Source organism: Periophthalmus magnuspinnatus, unplaced genomic scaffold (genome assembly GCF_009829125.3).
Source record: "Periophthalmus magnuspinnatus isolate fPerMag1 unplaced genomic scaffold, fPerMag1.2.pri scaffold_62_arrow_ctg1, whole genome shotgun sequence".
Classification (NCBI taxonomy): Eukaryota; Metazoa; Chordata; class Actinopteri; order Gobiiformes; family Gobiidae; genus Periophthalmus; species Periophthalmus magnuspinnatus.
The window spans coordinates 1-22,729 of record NW_022986786.1 but is presented as its reverse complement, the minus strand read 5'-3'; the positions used below and the strand labels follow the sequence as shown (position 1 = coordinate 22,729).

The window sequence follows — 22,729 nt, the reverse complement described above, 5'->3', positions numbered from 1 at the left end:
AATTTAAGAAAATCTAAATTCACGACAAAAATATACAAATCAAAGGTTATTTATTTATATCTGACCATTTCATTGTTCTAATGTCCTGTGTGACAAGTTCTAAAGTCGGCAGCAAATCCTCCTTTACGCAAACGGTTAATAATAATGTTTTTGTTCCATTCGAAAATATAAGGAAATGTCTAGAAACGCCCAAGAATTTATGATGGGCTGGAATGTTTTTCTTCGGTACATTCAAATGCGCCCCACCCTCCCCTGACAGTGATCACGAGTGAATAGGGCGAACAAATGCCTCCTTAATTGCCGTATACGCCCGACTTGACAATAGAGTAACACATGATAATTATTATTAATTAGACCCAAATATGTTTTTTGTACCTGATTTGGTCATGCAAGTTCAACAGTCCTACATCCTTTCCACGCCATTATATAACCTTTAAACAATTATCTACTCAGTGGTTTCTGAGTACCCCAGCTCGGATTCTAGGCACAAATCTTTACTATCGATACTTTACCGAGAAATTACGCTGGGAGTGTTCTGTATTTATTTATTTGTTTATTTGATTGGGACAGTGCATGTTAATGAACATACATGACAAAAGCACGAATGTAAACACGCCAGATTGTAGCCATACGGCTCATTTCCATCCGTAGTCCCACGGGTCAGGGTCACAGGGATCAAAAATACAGCAACAATAAAATTTACATTAAACAATGATCAGGCCTTAAATACAATTTTCAACCATACAATCTTACAATCTTAGTCACTTTGCACAAAACTCCATTAACATTCACTCAGCTCATTATCCAGACCCACATGCAGCACACAATACTAAAACGGTCCATAAAGGATACACAATATATAATAAACAGCCTGGCACTTAGTGTGTGCAAGTTTGGTTTGCCCAGAGCCAGTTTTTCAGTTGAGCCTTAAATGAATTATATGTTGGGCACTCCCTCAGAGTTAAAGGGAGGCTATGGTATGAACCTCTAGGGTGTAATGTTCAGCAGTTACCATGACGACGCAGCACACACACAAGTAAACACTGCCTGATGATGTTTAAGAGAAAATACAAAATGGATTGGAGCCTGTGGTCAGTCCAAGCTCATGGTCCTGAGAGCGACTCACTGAAAACATGTTGGCTAATGCTAGCTAGCTTATTACTGTAATTTTATGAGAGGGACTTGTGTAAAAGTACAGATCAGCTCACCTGTTTGAGTTCAGATAAGTCAGCTCTTTATGGTCAGATTGTGTCTAACAAAGACTCAGACAGACCAGTGCCTGTAGTTAGCATCAGACCTCCAGGGAACGTTGATGACCTCAGCAAAGAATCAATAGTAATACAACTGCAAAAATTATGTTATATTTACAACTGAGACAGTGGAATCTACCAAACAATAGTCCACACTGCACATCTGAAAGAACAGCCACGCACACACTGCAACAGCGCCATCTGCTGGAGCATCCTGTTTATTCAGCACATCTGTTTGTCTAAACAAAAACCACAGCACAAGTGTTTCCAACGCGTTGTGTACAGACGCTAATACGACACAGGTCAAGATAAGAACACACAAACAGGATTATGCACACATGCGCACACACAGACATCATGCACACACACACTATGGACACACACATGCGCACACAGACATCATGCACACACACGCGCGCACACACATGCACACACACCCATGCACACACACTCATGCATACACACATACATGCACACACCCTCATGCACACACACATTATGCACACACACATTATGCATACACACAGATTATATACATACAAACACACACACGCACATACACATGCACACACACATTATGCACACACACATGCACCCCATGCACACACATACACATCATGCACACATACACATGCACACACACCCCATGCACACACACGTCACGCACACATACACATGCACACACACCCCATGCACACAGATACATCATGCACACACAAATGGACATTAAATTGTGCACATGCCTTATTATAAACCAGGTCATTTACAAATGAACTGTTTTTTTGTAACAGTCGCTTCATATCTGACCGCACACACAGTCCGACCGCACACACAGTCCGACCGCACACACAGTCCGACCGCAAACACAGTCCGACCGCACACACAGTCCGACCGCACACACAGTCCGACCGCACACACAGTCCGACCGCACACACAGTGACTGCACACACAGTCCGACCGCACACACAGTCCGACCGCACACACAGTCCGACCGCACACACAGTCCGACCGCACACACAGTCTGACCGCACACAGTGTGACATAACTGATGCTTTTGTCAGATTCCATTCTGTAGATCAGCTCTGTGGATCATTCCAAACCTTTGACATGTCACTGATTTTTGCTGACTCAGTTTGGTACACACAAGAGGAAGTACAGTACAGTACTACTTAAGTACAGACATCACTATCACCATGAGCCTATAATTAGTCACTCCTAGTTCCATGTCATTCCAGATGGTTTTGAACAAGGCAGCCTCCGAATTATGCAACTGTTTTTACACTTAAATTAACAATATACATTATATTATAACAGATTATAACTACAGCGGCGTCAAGTACACTCGGCACAAATGTATCTGGAGGTGTCTGTGTATGTGTCTGTGTGTGTCTGTATGTCTGTGTGTGTTTTAAGACCTCTGTCCTCCACAGACCTCTGTCCTCCGCAGACCTCTGTCCTCCGCAGCTCAGACCTCTGTCCTCCGCAGACCTCTGTCCTCCGCAGCTCAGACCTCTGTCCTCCGCAGCTCAGACCTCTGTCCTTCGCAGCTCAGACCTCTGTCCTCCGCAGACCTCTGTCCTCCACAGACCTCTGTCCTCCACAGACCTCTGTCTTCCACAGACCTCTGTCCTCCACAGACCTCTGTCCTCCACAGACCTCTGTCCTCCACAGACCTCTGTCCTCCGCAGCTCAGACCTCTGTCCTCTGCTCAGAGCTGTGACCGTCACAAACACGACGGTCCCTCTGACTCTAAAATGAAACACACAAACCTTAAGGCTCATCACAGAGCACAATCATGACAAAATAAAAGTATTTACTGGACAGTAAAACAATTCAATTCATGCTTAAAATTGCTGTTACCCTTAAACTAGCACTTTATGACATCACAAGGTGAAGCATTTTGAGCTTTGGAGATGGAGACTCAAACATGAATGAAACGAAACACGACTCCAGGTCTGTGTGTGTGTTTGAGGAAACATGAGAACATGGCTGGAGCTCACAGGACCTTTAAAGGTGCACTGTGTAACTGCGTCTGTTTCCATGGAGACGTGTGGAGAGTTCACCTTGTGCTGTTCCATTCACTGCACCAGTGTTTGTGCCCTCTGCTGGCATGTGGTTAGGCCTCGGGTGAGATCAAATCATATTTATAACATGTATAACAAGAGCTAAATCAATATGTCCTCAACACAGAAGGTTCCACAGTGCAGCATTTACGCACAAGGAAGACCTCAAACTACTGTGTAAATTAGTCATGTTTTGGCTCATGTTTATACTACGGTTGCTCGGTAACGGTGATGAAATCACCTCCACCTGTGTCATAACAACCAGGAAGTAGCACCACAACAATTAAAAAAAAAAAAAAAAACAAACTAGAAAAAAGTGAGTCGTTTAACGCGTCACTTTAACACATAAAAATAACCTCTAGATCGATGTGTTTGATAAGTAACAGGTGTGTGTGGAATATCACAGTGTCGTCTGGTCTAATCAGAATTCATCAGTTATTGAGCCGTAACCAAACCTCAGTGAATTCCTTCAGTTTCTGTCTTGTGTTATGTAAAATGTTACAGGAGGTGACAGAGTTCATTTTATACTTTTATTTGATCTGTTCTGTCTTTTGAAGTGAAGGAAATGACACAATGAAACTTCTAAAATGGTCTCAATTATCACGTCGTATGATGATATTGTTATCTAAATAATTAGTCACCTGATGATCTTGACATTTCTTCTCGTTCTGTTTCATCAGTCAAATGTTTAGACTCACGTTCTCATTCAGTGTTTCTTTCTTTTTCTTTGTGTTTACTCTACATTTACATAGATGCATACGGGAGCGACAAATGTTTGATGTAAGATAAATGTAATTATGTAGTGAAGACAAACATGTTTTTTAATGTTCAAATACCCAAAGTGGCCACTCTTTGCTCTGTCGACAGCTCAAACCCTCGTGCTTCTCTCAGCTTCAGGATGAAGTCTCCTTAAACGGTTGTGGAGTTTCAGGGTCAAAGTGCAAATAAGTGGTCAAATTAAAGGGCCACTGTTTTTTAAAATCTATAACAAGTATTGTTTTTGTTTACTACATATTCTGTCATTCATAGATTTGATGCTTCATAGAAATAAAGAAAAAAATTAATCAAAGTGTGTCCAAACCTTAGACTGGGAGTGACTTGGTACAAACACATCCTAAACTCTGGGGATGCCTCCTCAACCTGATTAATCACAATTACATCAGATAAAAAATGCAGTCAGAACTCTTCATGAATGACTTTAACCACAAACCCGCAATAAGACCAGCCAAAAGGCATGAATGCTTCAGTCTGCCACTAGAGGGCAAGCCTGAGAGCGGAGCGTCTGGAATGTACGCTGTGGAAATGTTTAAGCTCTGCATTTTTGTGGTGGCTCACGTTTATTAAAGGGGCCATATCATCCTATTGTCTGATCTATGTTATAACACTGTTTCCTCGTCACAAACAGACCTGGAGTTGTGTTTTGTTTCATTCTCACATGTTTAACACACAAACTGCAGATTTATGCTGAGTTCTTCTCTCAAACAGAAAACACTGTTCCACCTTGTGATGTCATCATGTGGTGCCATCAAGTGCTCCACTGTGTTTTTAAACTCCACACACCTTCACTTCTAGAATCATTGGGATCATTTCAGACCCTGGAACCAATGTGAATCTCGACTGAACTAAAGGTAAAAAGAGCCGTTTGAAAACTACCACTTCATGACATCACAAGGTGAAACATGTGAAGGCTGAGAATCAAAAGGCATGAAAGACTTTTGAGCATAAAATTTACTGGCAACATATTACAGTAATATTCACATTCATTTAAGAGTTGGACCTGTTACAGTGTTCTTTTAATCACATGTTTAGTGTTTAATCGCACGTTTAGTGTTTAATTCCACGTTTGGTGTTTAATCGCACATGTTTAGTAGTTAATCACACACATTTAGTGTTTAATCACACATGTTTAGTGTTTAGTAGTTAATCACACACGTTTAGTGGTTAATCACACACGTTTAGTGGTTAATCACACATGATTAGTGTTTAATCACACGTTTAGTGTTTAATTACACATGATTAGTGTTTAATCACACGTTTAGTGTTTAATAACATGTGTAGTGTTTAGTGTTTAATCACACATGTTGAGTGTTTAATCACACATGTTGAGTGTTTAATTGCACATGTTTAATGTTTAATCACACATGTTGAGTGTTTAATCACACATGTTGAGTGTTTAATCACACATGTTTAATCACACATGTTTAGTGTGTAATTACACATGTTTAGTGTGTAATCACACATGTTTAGTGTTTAATCACACGTTTAGTGTTTAATCACACATGTTTAGTGTTTAATCACACGTGTTTAGTGTGTAATTACACATGTTTAGTCACACATGTTTAGTGTTTAATCACATGTGTAGTGTGTAATTACACATGTTTAGTGTTTAGTCACACATGTTGAGCGTGTAATTACACATGTTTAGTATTTAATTACACATGTTTATTGTTTAATCACACATGTTGAGTGTTTAATCACATGTTTAGTGTTTAATCACACATGTTGAGTGTTTAATCACATGTTGAGTGTTTAATCACATGTTGAGTGTTTAATCACACATGTTGAGTGTTTAATCACGCATTTTTAATCACACATGTTTAGTGTTTAATCACATGTTTACTGCCTGTAACAGCTGTAAAGTTCTGCTCTGAAGTGGCTCAAAAATCCCAAACTGTCTAATGTACTAGATTGAAAGTAAAGTTTATGTTTTATTTTTTAATTCTGTCTTATAACTGAGTAAACTATAGAGATATATTTTGCCATCCATGACCCTTTTTACCTTTTTAATTCCACCCCTTCCTTGGCTCTGCTCCTTGACTCCAGAGCAGGTTTCTTCTCCAAACCTTCTCTCAAGAGCAGAAACACCATCTTCACTTTGGGCCAGAGGGGGGCGATACTGAGCCCCGCAGAGCTGGAGGGGCCCATCCTCGTCCCACACACGGCCCAGAGAGGAGACTGCCGGGTGGGTTCTACATGGGACCGTATGTTCTCACAGGCTGTGTGATAAAGTGTTTATAATCATTATGATAAACTGTAATAGTGCATGGGTGTAGGCTTGGATTAACATGCAGTGAAGGGACTGCCATAAAAAACTATTATTGAGGACCATTATATGTGTACAGTTTGTTTTTCCATCGTTTGATGCGCTTCAGTATTGAAAATTGACATTTGTAAAATGGCTCACACAGAATCTCAAACATAAATACAATTTTAGATCTTTAGATTTTACATTTAAGCATGAATTCTGGCCCAAAAGCCAGTTTTCATCACACGTGACTCTGGTCTCGTGTTTTGTGTTTTTCTTTCATTTGACAGAGCAGAGCATCGTCCTGCTCTGACACCACAGAGTCACTGGTTTAGTGCAGCTTTAAGGTTCACACATGGGGCTGGTTTAGTGCAGCTTTACGGTTCACACTTTACATGTGCAAATTTTGGACTGGAAGATTTTTTTATTTTTGTGAAATCTCTGGTCAGATTTTTGGTGGTCCTTTATATTTGAATTTCTATATTGAAAGTGACAGAGTTTGGGCCACGGCCTTGAGAACGACCTGTAGAAAAAACAAGGTGAATTCACTGATCATGTGATCGTGTGTGTGAATCAGAGCTGATCATGTGTGTGAATGATTTATTCACTCCATTTGAAGGTGTAATAATCTCTGCTGAGATTGGTCTCGTATAATCTCTGCTGTTTTATTTATTTTATTTAATATTTATTTAACCAGGAAGGTCCCATTGAGATTAAAAACCTCTTTTTCAAAAATGCAGTTGCGTAACTGTGGCTCACGACGGGGCGTTCAGTCCAGATCTTTTGTCTCTTGGACGTTGCTCTTATTCCAGACTAAACTGATGCATGTTGTGTTTTTATGCCAGTATCCTTACGAGACGCTGTTCCGGAGTCAGCACTTCGCTCTCCTGGACAATGGCTGCCGTGAATTCCTGTTTCTCTGTGATTTCTTCATGGTCACTGGAAACTCCGCCCTCGACCTGTTCAACTGCATCATGGGAAAAACACTGGCCATGTTCCTGGTACTCTACACTGCTTTTAATTAGTTACACGTTTCATGTTTTCAGATCAGAAAACTGCTGCCTTTGAAGTTGAAGTATGAAGTTGTTGAGTGAAATGACTGTATATTACAATATAATATAATGAATGATGTCGTTTGAAGATGGTGGAGTCTAAATGTGCACGATTACTCAAGTCTGTGTGTTTTCATGTGAATAACATAATGTAATATGGTCACAAAAGTACAGTGTGTCGGGCAGATGAAGATGAAAATCAGTTGTTTTGGTTTTTTTTGGCAGTATTCAGATAGTATTACTGCAATAATACTTTGCCCCCTGTATGTAGGATTACACTGTTAGATTGTTGTATTTTTACACAACTCTTTCCTCTGCCTGACCCTTAACCCTAGAGACCGGATGTACAATAGTAAATCTATTTTTCAGTTGCCCTCGTCCTTGAGTGTTGCATACTGTGTGTGCATGTTGTGTCGTGGTTTGACCCTCTGTTTTGTTTGTTCTTAGAAAAGCATGTCCACGTATGTGTCTGACTGCTATGACAGCATCGCCATCTTCCTCTGTATCCACATCATTCTGCGCTTCAGAGCCATCACTGCCAAGAGGAACATCCCTGCCCTGGACAAGTGAGTACTAAAGATCTACTATAACACACCACAGCACAGTTCTAATAAACACAGAAGAGTTCTATCAAACACAGAACAGAACAAGAGGAACATCCCTGCCCATCCCTGTGAGCATCAGCGCTCGTCTGCAGGACTAACTAAAGTTCTACTATAAATACACCACAGAACAGTACTATCACACATTTTCCCGGTGACCTGCTTGTCACTATGGCAGTTGCTTTATTTTGAATGTGACACAGTTTGGCATCAAGACTGTGTACCTGATTTTTGCCCCTATATATTTGAGGTAAATGTGTCGAGCCCCGGGCTTAAACATGGCCGCCCATTGAAATGAATGAGCCGTGCTCAATGGCACCTGTCGCGAGTTTATCCTTTAGCGAAACAGCCTTTAGAGTTTAGAGATTAGCGAAACAGCAAGAGAGCAAACAGCAAGATTTTAATTGATTCATTATTTTAATAGATTCATGGTCTTGCCTTAGGACAGATATTTTATAAAAGATGATCTTGAGGTCAAAATAAGTCTGCTGCATACAGTCTAATTATAAAAAGTGTTTTTGTGCGATAAAAGTACAGTTAGTGTCACGGCTCAGCTACGGAGTTTTTAAATAATACAGATAAATAATACAGTTTTTAAAATAATACAGAGTTTTTAAATAATATTTTACAAAGGATTAATTAACAAATAAAAAAGTGAATTAACTAAACTGAACTTGAACTAATTACAAACAGTTTTTAAGTTACACAGCGTTTGTAATAACAAGAACAAAGTGTCTGAAAAAACACAAGTCAAGGCAGTCAGCCACGAAACAATTTACACACAACGGATCAACCGCCCCGAGCGCCGTTACACCAGCTGTTTTATTGGACACGCCGCATCAGATGGAACTCCTAGGATCGGTGCAGTTGTAAGATGGCAACGGCCAACTAGAGTCCCAGCGTACATTGAATCGGCGAATCGAGATCGAGGACTCACCAACAGAATTTGCAGGTTACGTCACAAGAGGGTCGTTCCCCGTAACAGCGCGATACTTATGAGCTTTACCGTCGCTGCAAAACGCCGCGCTGAGGAAAAAACGCCGCGCTGAGGAAAAAAAGCTCCTGGATGACGCAAACCATTTAAAATGAACTAGTTCTGTTCAAATTTAAAGGGACAAAACCTGAAGACTTAAAAATGAGAACAAGTCAGATCTGCGGTGAGGCAGCCCTTACAAGACGGCATGCTAACGTGTGTGTGTGTGTGTGTGTGTGTGTGTGCAGGTACTGGGAGGCTGTGCTGGAGCTGCTTTGGCCTCGCTTTGAGCTCATTCTGGAGATGAACATTCACAGCATCAGAAGTACAGACCCTCAGAGACTGGGGCTCCTGGACACACGGCCGCACTATGTACGTACTGCTCAGAGTACTAGTACACAATATATACACTCCCCTAACACTATATACACTCCCTATCACCTCGTTTCCTTATGTTACATGTCATTTTGTCCCAGTTTTGAACCAGATCTCCACATCTATGAGACTGCAGTTTCTCCCAGGACATCGGCACATTATCCATTTTAACTCAAATAAGAATACTATTACTTCAGAATAATATTACTCATGTAGTAGTACAAAATGCACTTTATTTTCCTTGTAGTGAAATATTTCTCTACATTTCATCCATCTTCCAATGGCGTTGCTTCCTCCTGGTTCCATTTTAGATGGAGGATTGTACCTATTGTGCATTTTTTTAATTTAATGGGCGAAACCGAAGTCTCCAGAGGAAAAACAACCACAGAGAGAACATGCAAACACTGCACAGAAGCGTAGCAACTGGGTCTTTTGCTGTGAGGCGAGAGTGCGTCTCACTCAGCCACTGTGCCACAAAACAACAATCAGTTACTCAGACTGTAAAAATATATTTGGAGTAATTACAACTACAGTAGGAGCGTAAGAGAAGCTGTCTGGCTGTGACATTTATAAGTTTTAAGTTATATAAAAAGTAAAAACTAACTAATACTATTCCAGTAGGAGTACAAATATAATATCTGAAAACTGCTCAAACTACTTTAAAAAAAATGTATTTAATTTGAATAGATTTTTTTTTCCAGATCAAGGTTTAGTTTGTTTTCACCCCTGACAGTTTGGACTGCTCACTAGTGCCTCAAAGTGGTCACGTTTTGTTGTTGAAACGTGTCTGGTCAGCATCTGACCAGTTAAAATAAATCAACTTAAAACCAGATGAACCTCATTGGAATAGTACTCAAGCAGTATTTTATTATGTACTGAAGACTGAAGTAAATGCACTTGAGTAAACCTGAGTACTGTCCTTTTTAGGATGAATGACAGTGGTGTAATATTGTGTGTGTAATCTCGTGTCGTGTGTGTAATCTAATGGGTGTAATCTCGTGTGTGTAATCTCGTGGGAGCAATTTCGTGTGTGTAATCTCTTGGGTGTAATTTTGTATGTGTAATCTCGTGTGTGTAATCTTGTGAGAGTAATTTTGTGTGTGTAATCTCATAGGTGTAATCTCATAGGTGTAATCTCGTGGGTGTAATCTCGTGTGTGTTTTCTCAGATTACACGTCGTTATGCTGAGTTCTCCTCTGCCATCGTCAGCATCAACCAGACCTTCCCCAACGAGAGGACGATCGCCCTGCTGGGACAGCTTCAGGTAATTCTTCTGTGGGCCTGAGCCGTGTGTCACACACTTGGATTCAAAGGATCGGAAAAAGCCTCTATAAAAACTTTAACAGTTTGTTAACAAATACCGTCTCATGTCCAGAATGGAGGCAGCTGGGACTATTAGGATTCAAACGTGAAAGATGGAGATGGATTTGGCAAATGATCAGCACTCAGCTACTTGTGATATCAGAGCACGTAGCTACATGTCTAAATTGACACGGAAAAGGACGATTATTAGTCTCTAAATGGCATTCTGTCTAATTTGTATTGTCATATTGGTGTAGAAATCAGTATCGAGCCTTTTTCTTAGCATCAGATAAATATGTACTAAGATCATCTTTATTCTGTGGAAAACAGGCCCCTCAAGCAGTTAATGTAGGAGAACTAAACAGAGCCCCACACTACTGCATGTACTGAAGTTGTAAAATGGACAGCCCCAGTAGTTTTCTAAAGAAACTGGTGTGTGTGTGTGTGTGTGTGTGTTTCCAGGTGGAGGTGGAGAACTTTGTGCTGAAAATGGCTGCAGAGTTTCCCTCAAGACGAGACCAGCTCATTTTCCTCATCAACAATTATGACATGATGCTCAGTGTGCTAATGGTCAGGCTTCAACATGCTAGTGCTAATGCTATTACTACTACTACTACTGCTAGTGCTAATGCTAATGCTACTGCTAGTGCTAATGCTATTACTACTACTACTACTGCTAGTGCTAATGCTAATGCTACTGCTAGTGCTAATGCTACTACTACTAATACTACTGCTAGTGCAAATGCTACTACTAATACTACTGCTAGTGCAAATGCTACTACTAATACTACTGCTAGTGCTAATGCTAATACTACTACTACTTCTACTACTTCTACAGTTATGACATGATGCTCAGTGTGCTAATGGTCAGGCTTCAACATTTTACTGCTGCTGCTATTACTACTACTACTACTACTACTACAATTGCTACTACTATAGTAAAAGTCCAAAGTAAAATATGTCAACTGGACACAAAGTTGTGGGAGTGAAGATATTTCGCTGCTCATCCAAAACGTCTTCACTCCTACAACTTTGTGTCCAGTTGACAGATTTTACTTTGGGCTTTTACTTTGGATCAGACCTGGACGACTGAGGGATTACGCATTGGTACTACTATTACTACAAAAGCCGCAGAGCAGTATACACCTGCTGCTGCTTTTACTGTTATACTGTATTCTTCCAGGAGAGGGCAGCAGACGACAGCAAAGAGGTGGAGGGCTTTCAGCAGCTGCTTTTGGCCAGAACACAGGTGAGCACCGAGGTATGATGGGAAATGTAGTCGAGTCCAAGGTTTGGCTTAAAGCATCTCAGAAAATACATAGTTGATTTAAATGCAACATTATTATGTTAAATGGACTTAGTTAGTCTTTAAACTTGTTCTAATGTTTGTACGTCATCAATAGTTTACACTGAATTATATTTTAGTGATTCATGCAGGCATTTTAGGCGTTTCAGGCCTTTCAGGCATTTCAGGTCAGGCCTACAGTTTGGGAACAGGAATTGAACATTTTGGGATAAATTTCACAATGACTAAAATGTACAATAATTTAATCTTTGTCCATTAAATAAAATTTATTTTTGTAAAGCCCAAAATCACAGCAGCAGTCACCTCTTAGAGCTGAACATGAGAAGTGCTTTATTCAACAGAAAGTTAGAAAATCAACAATGAAACAGAAACAGACAAACAAGTTAATCAATAGAAAACAAGTAAATGGAGAACTATCTCCGGGCGGTCAGCGGGAGGGCATCTGAAACACTTGCACTCCCCAGAGGAAACAGAGGATAGTCCTCAGATTAACATACTTCCTCGAAAGCTGCTCCTCAGGCAGCTTAACTAAAACTGCAGATTTTATTTCTGCTCCTAACTGTCCTGGCCATGAGCTCATTCAAACGTTTTAAGCCTGGTCTTAAATGTAGAGACTGTGGAGCCTCTTTAACATGGACAGGAGCTGATTTCATAAACAGGAGCTTGGATTTTAGACACTCTAGAACCACCAGTTCAGCATTTTGAGAGCGGAGTGCTCTGTTTGGATGATATGTTTTTTTGTTTGAGTGACAGTTCTTTGTTGTACCATAAGGAGGAGGTCTGGGGCAGAAGGTCTGGGCCTCCTTCTGTTTTAATAATATGGGGCCTTTAAACTTAGCCAAAATGAGTGCATTGCTGTTATCACCTTGTCTGTCTCTACAATCCTGAACTTCCGGGTAGTTCTTCATATGTTCTGTGTGCTGGTTTTGCAGGAGTTCATTGAGGAGATCCTGTCGGCTCCATTCGGGGGGATGATCTCTTTTGTGAAGGAGGCCGAGGTGCTGATGGAGAAAGGGCAGCTGGACCGACTCAAGAATGATGAGGGTCAGACACATTCAAGTCTTTCTCATCTGCTGTGAATAATTAAATATAAACTCCATTCTAAAGCTCTGCATTATGGAACATTCCTGTCACTTGCTTTTCTCCATGGTGATGTTGTTGCATGGAATGCTCTACTGTGTAATAGCGCCATCTGGTGGATGAATTAAAGAGATTGCTTGATTTAAAAAAAAAAAAAAAAAAAAAAATGTTTCAAATGAGTTTGGCCAGTGAATGTTTTTGATTTAAAGTACACAGGTCACTCATTCTTTCTTTGGTCCAGTGTAGATTGTGACGTGTTATGTTCGTTGTGATGGTGTTGTGTTCGAGTGTACACTGTGACGTGTTGTGTTCGAGTGTACATTGTGACGTGTTGTGTTCGAGTATACACTGTGACGTGTTGTGTTGGAGTGTACACTGTGACATGTTGTGTTCGAGTGTACACTGACGTGTCGTGTTGCTGTGTGCAGCCCGGATCACCCAGCTGGTGCGGGGGTTCTCCTCCACCTGGAAACAGTCGGTGGAGGCCATGAGTCAGGAGGTCATGAGGTCCTTTACCAACTTCAAGAATGGCACCAGCATCATCCAGGCCAGTACTCCACCTCTGCTCCTCGACCAAGGATCTGTGTCCTTGGGCAAGGAACTCACCCCCAAATGCTATTTACTGTTAAACCATGACTATGTTCACACCAGTGACGTGCGGCGAGGGTCATGGCTGGTGACGCACTGATGTCATCACAGTCAGATTTACAAACATGTAAACCAGGTGTCAGCAAGTAAACCTGGCCCTGGGCCAATTTCTCTCCCAGTAAGTGAATTGGGGCCGGAATGAAAAAGAATTTCAAAATAAAAGTTCCTAAGTCCACAGCTCTATTAGTATGAAATAAAAAGCAAGCTGGTTTTGTATTGTTTTTTATCCTTATTCTGATTCCCTGTGGATTAAAGTCATTGAATTTCTTACTATTTTGTAGCACTCTGTTTGAAAAGAGCGAGTCTTTTATAGTCTGGAGCAAACCCTTTAGCTCCAGTGTTGGTCTTCCTTTAATTATAACCTCCTGCTTCGACCAAAAGTTCAGTTTAGAAAACGGCTTGAGCTTTAATATGTAATGTTCCTCCATTTAAAGAGGAAAAAAGTGAATGGATTGCTAAACTTGACTTGCTAACTCTAAATTGTAGCTTGCTGTCACTATTCTGCTGCCCAGGAGTTGCAAGAAAACCTGGGCTCACAGGCGCCTCCTACCATGAGGCCAGGGGACTGCGGGCCTCACCTGTTGCCTTTTCACAGCCTTAAAACAGCAGCTATCACTGCTGAGCACAGCACAGTCAGTCCATGTGAGGCACAAACGGCCGGTGCCTCTCCGCGCGTCTCTTCATGGTATTTGAATGGTAAAAGTAAAAATTCTGTGATTTTTTTATTAAAAAAATAAGATTTCAAAGTTAAATAGAAATTAACTTTATAATACAGATCATTGGATAAATATAACCATTTCATTTATTTTTTCTCTGTGATGACAGGTGAGGCACGGTCTCACCTGCCTCCCCTCACTACACGTCATTGGTTCACACACCATTTAGGGCTAACATTAGCAGCTTTTAGCTTACCCATTGTTGAAGTTGTTGTTAGCTAAAACACAATGCAGCCAGCATTAAATATCCTCCGTTGTTTTTGTTGCAATGTTTTGATACTTGCCACTATAACGACTCCATTGCTGGGTTTCAGATGATGTCACAATCATCTATGATGTAACGATGAGGGCTGGTAAAATCTGATCTGTAGCCCAGTCGTCCAGAACCCATCCAAGAGAGAAAAGATTTCAAAGGTGGTCATCTGGACTACCTACTGACCTTCAAACTGGAGGAGTGGCTACAGCAGATCCCAAGAAAAACATTAGACATGTCAGTCCAGAAAAGTGCAGTACAGGAACAGCAAAGACACTGCAGAACCCATGGGCCTCATACTACAACAGCATAATTAAAATAACCAGTTACTATGCGGTCTTTGAACAGTTGTTTAGTTTTTTTGCACTTGTACCTAGCAGATCTGCATTGTGTGTTTTTCCTCAGTTGTTCTAGCCACAAATACACTTAATGTTACACTTTTTATATTTAGAGTAAAGGAAAATTCTGTCACTGGACAAAGCTTTATACTAAAGATGTTTGGCTTCTCATCCATGCTTCTCTTTTTTTTGACCAGAGTTAGAGAGACTTATCCTGCATTTGTGTCCAGTAGGTTAGACGACTGTAACGTCCTGATCACTGGACTCTCCAAACGAACCACAGAACAGAACATCCAGAACACTGCTGCTCGGGTCAGGACTAGAACCAGGAAGTACTTCACACATGTGTCCTGTGCTCAGGTCTAGAACCAGGAAGTACTTCACACATGTGTCCTGTGCTCAGGTCTAGAACCAGGAAGTACTTCACACATGTGTCCTGTGCTCAGGTCTAGAACCAGGAAGTACTTCACACATGTGTCCTGTGGCTCCTGTGGCTCAGAGACTTTAAAGCAGCTCTGTGTGAACAAGTCTCCCCATGGACCAGCACCAAAGAACATCTCCCACATCAACCATCTCACACTCCTAATGGACTCCAGCTGGAGTCCCAGTTTAGTCCCGGTTTAGCTCTGGTTTAGCCCTGGATTAGTCCTGTTTTAGTCCTAGTTTAATCCTAGTTGGCTCTGGTTTAGTCCTAATTTAGTCCTGGTTTAGCTCTGGCTTAGTCCTGGTTTAGTTCTGGCTTAGTCCTGGCTTAGTCCTGGCTTAGTCCTGGTTTAGCTCTGGCTTAGCTCTGGCTTAGTCCTGGTTTAGTTCTGGTTTAGTCCTGGCTTAGTCCTGGTTTAGCTCTGGCTTAGTCCTGGTTTAGCTCTGTTTTACTCCTGCTTTCTCTCTAGTTTAGTCCTGGTTTAGTCCTGGTCTAGCTCTGGCTTAATCCTGGTTTAGCTCTGGCTTAGTCCTGGTTTAGTTCTGGCTTAGACCTGGCTTAGTCCTGGTTTCTCTCTAGTTTAGTCCTGGTTTAGCTCTGGTTTAGTCCTGATTTAGTCCTTGCTTAGTCCTGGTTTAGTCCTGGTTTAGCTCTGGGTTAGTCCTGGTTTAGTTCTGGCTTAGTCCTGGTTTAGCCCTGGTTTAGTCCTGGTTTCTCTCTGTTTTAGTCCTGGTTTAGCTCTGGCTTAGTCCTGGTTTAGTCCTGGTTTATCTCTAGTTTAGTCCTGGTTTATCTCTAGTTTAGTCCTGGTTTATCTCTGGTTTAGTCCTGGTTTATCTCTGGTTTAGTCCTGGTTTATCTCTAGTTTAGTCCTGGTTTATCTCTAGTTTAGTCCTGGTTTAGCACTGGCTTAGTCCTGGCTTAGTCCTGGTTTAGCCCTGGTTTAGCCCTGGTTTAGTCCTGTTTTATCTCTAGTTTAGTCCTGGTTTAGTCCTGGTTTATCTCTGGTTTAGCTCTGGTTTAGCCCTGGTTTACTCCTGGTTTCTCTCTATTTTAGTCCTGGTTTAGCTCTGGCTTAGTTCTGCTTTCTCTCTAGTTTAGTCCTGGTTTAGTCCTGGTTTAGCTCTGGCTTAGTCCTGGTTTAGCCCTGGTTTAGTCCTGATTTAGTCCTGGTTTAGTCCTGGCTTAGTCCTGGTCTAGCAGCTCTGGCTTAATCCTGGTTTAGTTCTGGTTTACTCCTGGTTTCTCTCTATTTTAGTCCTGGTTTAGCTCTGGCTTAGTCCTGGTTTATCTCTGGCTTAGTCTTGTTTAGTCCTGGTTTAGCCCTGGTTTATCTCTAGTTTAGTCCTGGTTTAGCTCTGGCTTAGTCCTGGTTTAGCTCTGGCTTAGTCTTGGTTTAGTCCTGGTTTAGTCCCGGTTTAGCCCTGGTTTAGTCCTGGTTTATCTCTAGTTTAGCCCTAGTTTAGTCCTGGTTTATCTCTAGTTTAGTCCTGGTTTATCTCTAGTTTTTGTCCTGGTTTATCTCTGGTTTAGTCCTGGTTTATCTCTGGTTTAGTCCTGGTTTATCTCTGGTTTAATCCTGGTTTATCTCTAGTTTAGTCCTGGTTTATCTCTAGTTTAGTCCTGGTTTAGCGCTGGCTTAGTCCTGGCTTAGTCCTGGTTTAGCCCTGGATTAGTCCTGTTTTATCTCTAGTTTAGTCCTGGTTTATCTCTGGTTTAGTCCTGGTTTAGCTCTGGCTTAGTCCTGGTTTAGCTCTGGCTTAGTCCTGGTTTAGCTCTGGATTAGTCTTGGTTTAGTCCTGGTTTAGTCCTGGTTTAGCCCTGGTTTAGTCCTGGTTTATCTCTAGTTTAGTCCTGGTTTATCTTTGGTTTATCTCTGGTTTATTCCTGGTTTAGCCCTGGTTTAGTCCTGGTTTATCTCTAGTTTAGTCCTGGTTTATCTCTAGTTTAATCCTGGTTTCTCTCTGGTTTAGTCCTGGTTTAGCCCTGGTTTAGTCCTGGTTTATCTCTGGTTTAGTCCTGGTTTATCTCTGGTTTAGTCCTGGTTTATCTCTAGTTTAGTCCTGGTTTATCTCTAGTTTAGTCCTGGTTTAGCACTGGCTTAGTCCTGGCTTAGTCCTGGTTTAGCCCTGGTTTAGCCCTGGTTTAGTCCTGTTTTATCTCTAGTTTAGTCCTGGTTTAGTCCTGGTTTATCTCTGGTTTAGCTCTGGTTTAGCCCTGGTTTACTCCTGGTTTCTCTCTATTTTAGTCCTGGTTTAGCTCTGGCTTAGTTCTGCTTTCTCTCTAGTTTAGTCCTGGTTTAGTCCTGGTTTAGCTCTGGCTTAGTCCTGGTTTAGCCCTGGTTTAGTCCTGATTTAGTCCTGGTTTAGTCCTGGCTTAGTCCTGGTCTAGCAGCTCTGGCTTAATCCTGGTTTTGTTCTGGTTTACTCCTGGTTTCTCTCTATTTTAGTCCTGGTTTATCTCTGGCTTAGTCTTGTTTAGTCCTGGTTTAGCCCTGGTTTATCTCTAGTTTAGTCCTGGTTTAGCTCTGGCTTAGTCCTGGTTTAGCTCTGGCTTAGTCTTGGTTTAGTCCTGGTTTAGTCCTGGTTTAGCCCTGGTTTAGTCCTGGTTTATCTCTAGTTTAGCCCTAGTTTAGTCCTGGTTTATCTCTAGTTTAGTCCTGGTTTATCTCTAGTTTTTGTCCTGGTTTATCTCTGGTTTAGTCCTGGTTTATCTCTGGTTTAGTCCTGGTTTATCTCTGGTTTAATCCTGGTTTATCTCTAGTTTAGTCCTGGTTTATCTCTAGTTTAGTCCTGGTTTAGCGCTGGCTTAGTCCTGGCTTAGTCCTGGTTTAGCCCTGGATTAGTCCTGTTTTATCTCTAGTTTAGTCCTGGTTTATCTCTGGTTTAGTCCTGGTTTAGCTCTGGCTTAGTCCTGGTTTAGCTCTGGCTTAGTCCTGGTTTAGCTCTGGATTAGTCTTGGTTTAGTCCTGGTTTAGTCCTGGTTTAGCCCTGGTTTAGTCCTGGTTTATCTCTAGTTTAGTCCCGGTTTATCTTTGGTTTATCTCTGGTTTATTCCTGGTTTAGCCCTGGTTTATCTCTAGTTTAGTCCTGGTTTATCTCTAGTTTAATCCTGGTTTCTCTCTGGTTTAGTCCTGGTTTAGCCCTGGTTTAGTCCTGGTTTATCTCTGGTTTAGTCCTGGTTTATCTCTGGTTTAGTCCTGGTTTATCTTTAGTTTAGTCCTGTTTTATCTCTGGTTTAGTCCTGGTTTATCTCTAGTTTAGTCCTGGTTTATCTCTGGTTTAGTCCTGGTTTAGCCCTGGTTTAGTCCTGGTTTAGCCCTGGTTTAGTCCTGGTTTATCTCTAGTTTAGTCCTGGTTTAGCTCTGGCTTAGTCTTGGTTTAGTCCTGGTTTAGTCCCGGTTTAGCCCTGGTTTAGTCCTGGTTTATCTCTGGTTTAGTCCTGGTTTATCTTTAGTTTAGTCCTGTTTTATCTCTGGTTTAGTCCTGGTTTATCTCTAGTTTAGTCCTGGTTTATCTCTGGTTTAGTCCTGGTTTAGCCCTGGTTTAGTCCTGGTTTAGCCCTGGTTTAGTTCTGGTTTATCTCTAGTTTAGTCCTGGTTTAGCTCTGGCTTAGTCTTGGTTTAGTCCTGGTTTAGTCCCGGTTTAGCCCTGGTTTAGTCCTGGTTTATCTCTAGTTTAGTCCTGGTTTATCTCTAGTTTAGTCCTGGTTTATCTCTAGTTTTTGTCCTGGTTTATCTCTGGTTTAGTCCTGGTTTATCTCTGGTTTAGTCCTGGTTTATCTCTGGTTTAATCCTGGTTTATCTCTAGTTTAGTCCTGGTTTATCTCTAGTTTAGTCCTGGTTTATCTTTGGTTTATCTCTGGTTTATTCCTGGTTTAGCCCTGGTTTAGCCCTGGTTTAGTCCTGGTTTATCTCTAGTTTAGTCCTGGTTTATCTCTAGTTTAATCCTGGTTTCTCTCTGGTTTAGTCCTGGTTTAGCCCTGGTTTAGTCCTGGTTTATCTCTGGTTTAGTCCTGGTTTATCTCTGGTTTAGTCCTGGTTTATCTTTAGTTTAGTCCTGTTTTATCTCTGGTTTAGTCCTGGTTTATCTCTAGTTTAGTCCTGGTTTATCTCTGGTTTAGTCCTGGTTTAGCCCTGGTTTAGTCCTGGTTTAGCCCTGGTTTAGTCCTGGTTTATCTCTAGTTTAGTCCTGGTTTAGTCTTGGTTTATCTCTAGTTTAGTCCTTGTTTATCTCTATTTTAGTCCTGGTTTATCGCTGGTTTAGTCCTGGCTTAGTCCTGGTTTAGCCCTGGTTTATCTCTAGTTTAGTCCTGGTTTATCTCTAGTTTAGTCCTGGTTTATCTCTAGTTTAGTCCTAGTTTAGTCCTGGTTTAGACCTGGTTTAGTCCTGGTTTCTCTCTAGTTTAGTCCTGGTTTAGCTCTGGCTTAGTCCTGGTTTAGCTCTGGCTTAGTCTTGGTTTAGTCCTGGTTTATCTCTAGCTTAGTCCTGGTTTATCTCTGGTTTAGTCCTGGTTTAGCCCTGGTTTAGTCCTGGTTTAGCCCTGGTTTTGTCTTGGTTTATCGCTGGTTTAGTCCTGGTTTAGCCCTGGTTTATCTCTAGTTTAGTCTTGGTTTATCTCTAGTTTAGTCCTTGTTTATCTCTATTTTAGTCCTGGTTTATCGCTGGTTTAGTCCTGGTTTAGTCCTGGTTTAGCCCTGGTTTAGTCCTGGTTTAGTCCAGCCTCCTGCTGGTCCCAGAGTCAGGACTAAACATGAACAATCAGTGTTTGAGTTTTATGCAGCTAAAACCTGGAACAGTCTTCCTGAAGATGTGAGACAGGCCTCGACTTTGACAATGGGCAGCCAAACGTCTTCACTCTGAAATTTTTCTCCAGTGACATATTTTCTTTTTTTGGATATTGTTATTTGTTAATTCTAAAAATAGCACAGTATGAATAAACACGTGTCACTATTTCGTATGTCCAGGGTGCTCTGACCCAGCTGATCCAGTACTACCACGGCTTCCATAAGATCCTGAACCAGCCCACTTTCAGAGCTTTGACCGTCCGCTCCGAACTCATCAACCTGCACCACCTCATGGTCGAGGTCAAGAAGCACAAGCCCAACTTCTGAGCTGAGCCAAAGGAACGCTGGAGACGGAGAAAAGACGGAGAAGAGATGGAGAGGAGAGGCGCAAGAAAAAAAATCTTCTATGGCGGACAATAAAGGATTATCTTAACCTTAAACCAGGGCCCGGCCTAAAACTAAACCAAACTGGGGAGAGAGAGAATGAGGCGGAAAGAGAAAGAGACTTAAAGATGCATTCTGTCACTTTTCTTGTGGGGATTCTGCTGTTAATTAATAAAATGTACTTTTAAAAAAATGCATTCTTAAGTGAACACACTTAACATTCTAGGCAAAGCAGTAACATCTTCTTGGAGACAAGCAGGTGACACGCAGCATACCATCCAGAAAAGTTACTATTGCTATTATTTATTGCATTTTTAAAGACTGACTCCATGATTCCAACATAAACCTCTTTTCAGACACTGATGTCACACAAACATTACAAATGTTTTCTTCACAAAAATGTTTAGTAATTCAGATACAATTTGGATTTTATCGACCATCCAATTCCATCTTTGCTGAGATGAGGTTAAAGCTAGTGTAAACTAGGGATGGGACGATGTACGATAATATCGCGATAAAAAAGGTCTGCAATTAATCGTTTGTGCCATTTTTTAATCGTGATCATCGCACACAAGTCTAATGGCCTTACGGCACCAGACTGCCTCATGTTTCTGGTTCCGATATAATGTTTAGATGTTAGTTCTGGTGTGTGTCCACAAGGGGCGCTCTGTCACGTTAATATGTCTTCACATTGACTCTCCTCAGTTTCCAACATGCGACTGCGAGTTGAACAACAAAATTATTTTGAATTTAAATGTGTGGTAGTGGAATACATAATGTTAGAAAAAAATGCACCAGTTACTATTTTACAAACATAAAAAAAATTAAAATCAACCATACCTGTGACAGACATAGACACACGTTAATATGTCTTCACATTGACTCCTATAATAATGAGAACACACCATGAGATGGCGCCTCATTTTCGCAGTGTAAGTATCATGTTACAATACAAGCTAACAGCAAAATTTTACAATCCAAATTAAAGTTACAAAATTTAGAATTAGCATTTCAAAATACATTAATTGCATGTGAAAATATTGTCTAATTAACAGGTGTTCTTGTATTGTTGCTAATGTTAAATTATTCTCATAAAACATTTTCAACAGCAATAGAACTTACCCTCTGCAGTCTCCAACGTGCGACTGAAAGTGGAAGGGAAGCTAACAAAATAAAATACAAGGGAGCACTGTGCACTTCCGGTTTTTCAAAATAAAACGTCAAAATGATAAAATTCACATATAAAATCAAAAGAAACATAATACACAAACAGAAAATAATAAGTGCATTTTTAACTCTGTTACACTTCTGTGTCTATTCTGATTTGGGGATGGTTCTTCACCTCCACTGCCCACCTTCGTGGGCAGTGAATCTGAATCCTAGTGACTCCACACATTTATATCCTCCACTCAAGAAGGTGAAGTCTGATGTGTGGAATTATTATGGATTTGAAAAACAAGACCAACAAGATGAGCCATCGATCTGCAGAGTCTGAAGGAAAAAAGATACGGCTCCAAGGTCAAACACCAGCAACTTGCACAAACTTACACGCACATTTACGACACAACAATCTTGCATCGTTTGACGAACTTGAGCTGAAAATATCCAAGTAACACACCATGTGAAATAAACAATTGAATTGCTTGCTAGCAGCAGCACATGGTTTTATACCTATAACCTCACCCATGCACAGATGAGATGCTAATGTGTGCACATCTTATATTTACCCAAAATAATGCAAAATGCAGAATAACACAACACCTTTCAAACAATAGACAAAAGTGTAATTCATACAGCTGAAAACAAATGTGACAGAGCGCGTGGTTCAAATGAGCTCTATGTGCACAGAAGCACGGCTAACGATTACACACAATATATTTTACGTACAATTATGTCAATAGCAGAATAAACCACGCTTACTGATCAAGAACAGCATCCAGTCCATCAAAAATAAGGTCCTCTACTCCTGAGTCCAAACGCCATCCTCACTCTTTGCCACGAACCGCTCCGGGTCCGAGATGCCTCTAGTTTAACTTGTACAAACATCCACAATGTCCTTGATCGCGTACTTCCTTTGTTTTGTCTGCATCGTCATGTTTAGAACGCAAAACAACAGTGCGTAAAATTTGCACGCATTACGCACGCAGTTCCT

At 41.1% G+C, this 22,729-nt stretch overlaps 1 protein-coding gene across 1 annotated transcript in view; it reads left to right on the top strand.

The window, feature by feature from the left end:
• LOC117393635 (vacuolar protein sorting-associated protein 52 homolog) overlaps positions 1 to 20,706 on the top strand; it is a 37,715-nt gene extending 17,009 nt beyond the window's left edge. The window contains exons 11-20 of the mRNA XM_033991628.2: positions 6,142 to 6,275; positions 7,184 to 7,339; positions 7,838 to 7,956; positions 9,214 to 9,337; positions 10,509 to 10,604; positions 11,105 to 11,212; positions 11,826 to 11,891; positions 12,881 to 12,992; positions 13,457 to 13,575; positions 20,374 to 20,706. Coding sequence (XP_033847519.1) covers positions 6,142 to 6,275; positions 7,184 to 7,339; positions 7,838 to 7,956; positions 9,214 to 9,337; positions 10,509 to 10,604; positions 11,105 to 11,212; positions 11,826 to 11,891; positions 12,881 to 12,992; positions 13,457 to 13,575; positions 20,374 to 20,520 — 1,181 coding nt within the window. The 3' untranslated portion in view covers positions 20,521 to 20,706. The remainder of the gene's footprint in view (positions 1 to 6,141; positions 6,276 to 7,183; positions 7,340 to 7,837; positions 7,957 to 9,213; positions 9,338 to 10,508; positions 10,605 to 11,104; positions 11,213 to 11,825; positions 11,892 to 12,880; positions 12,993 to 13,456; positions 13,576 to 20,373) is intronic.
• The last annotated feature ends 2,023 nt before the right edge of the window (positions 20,707 to 22,729 follow it).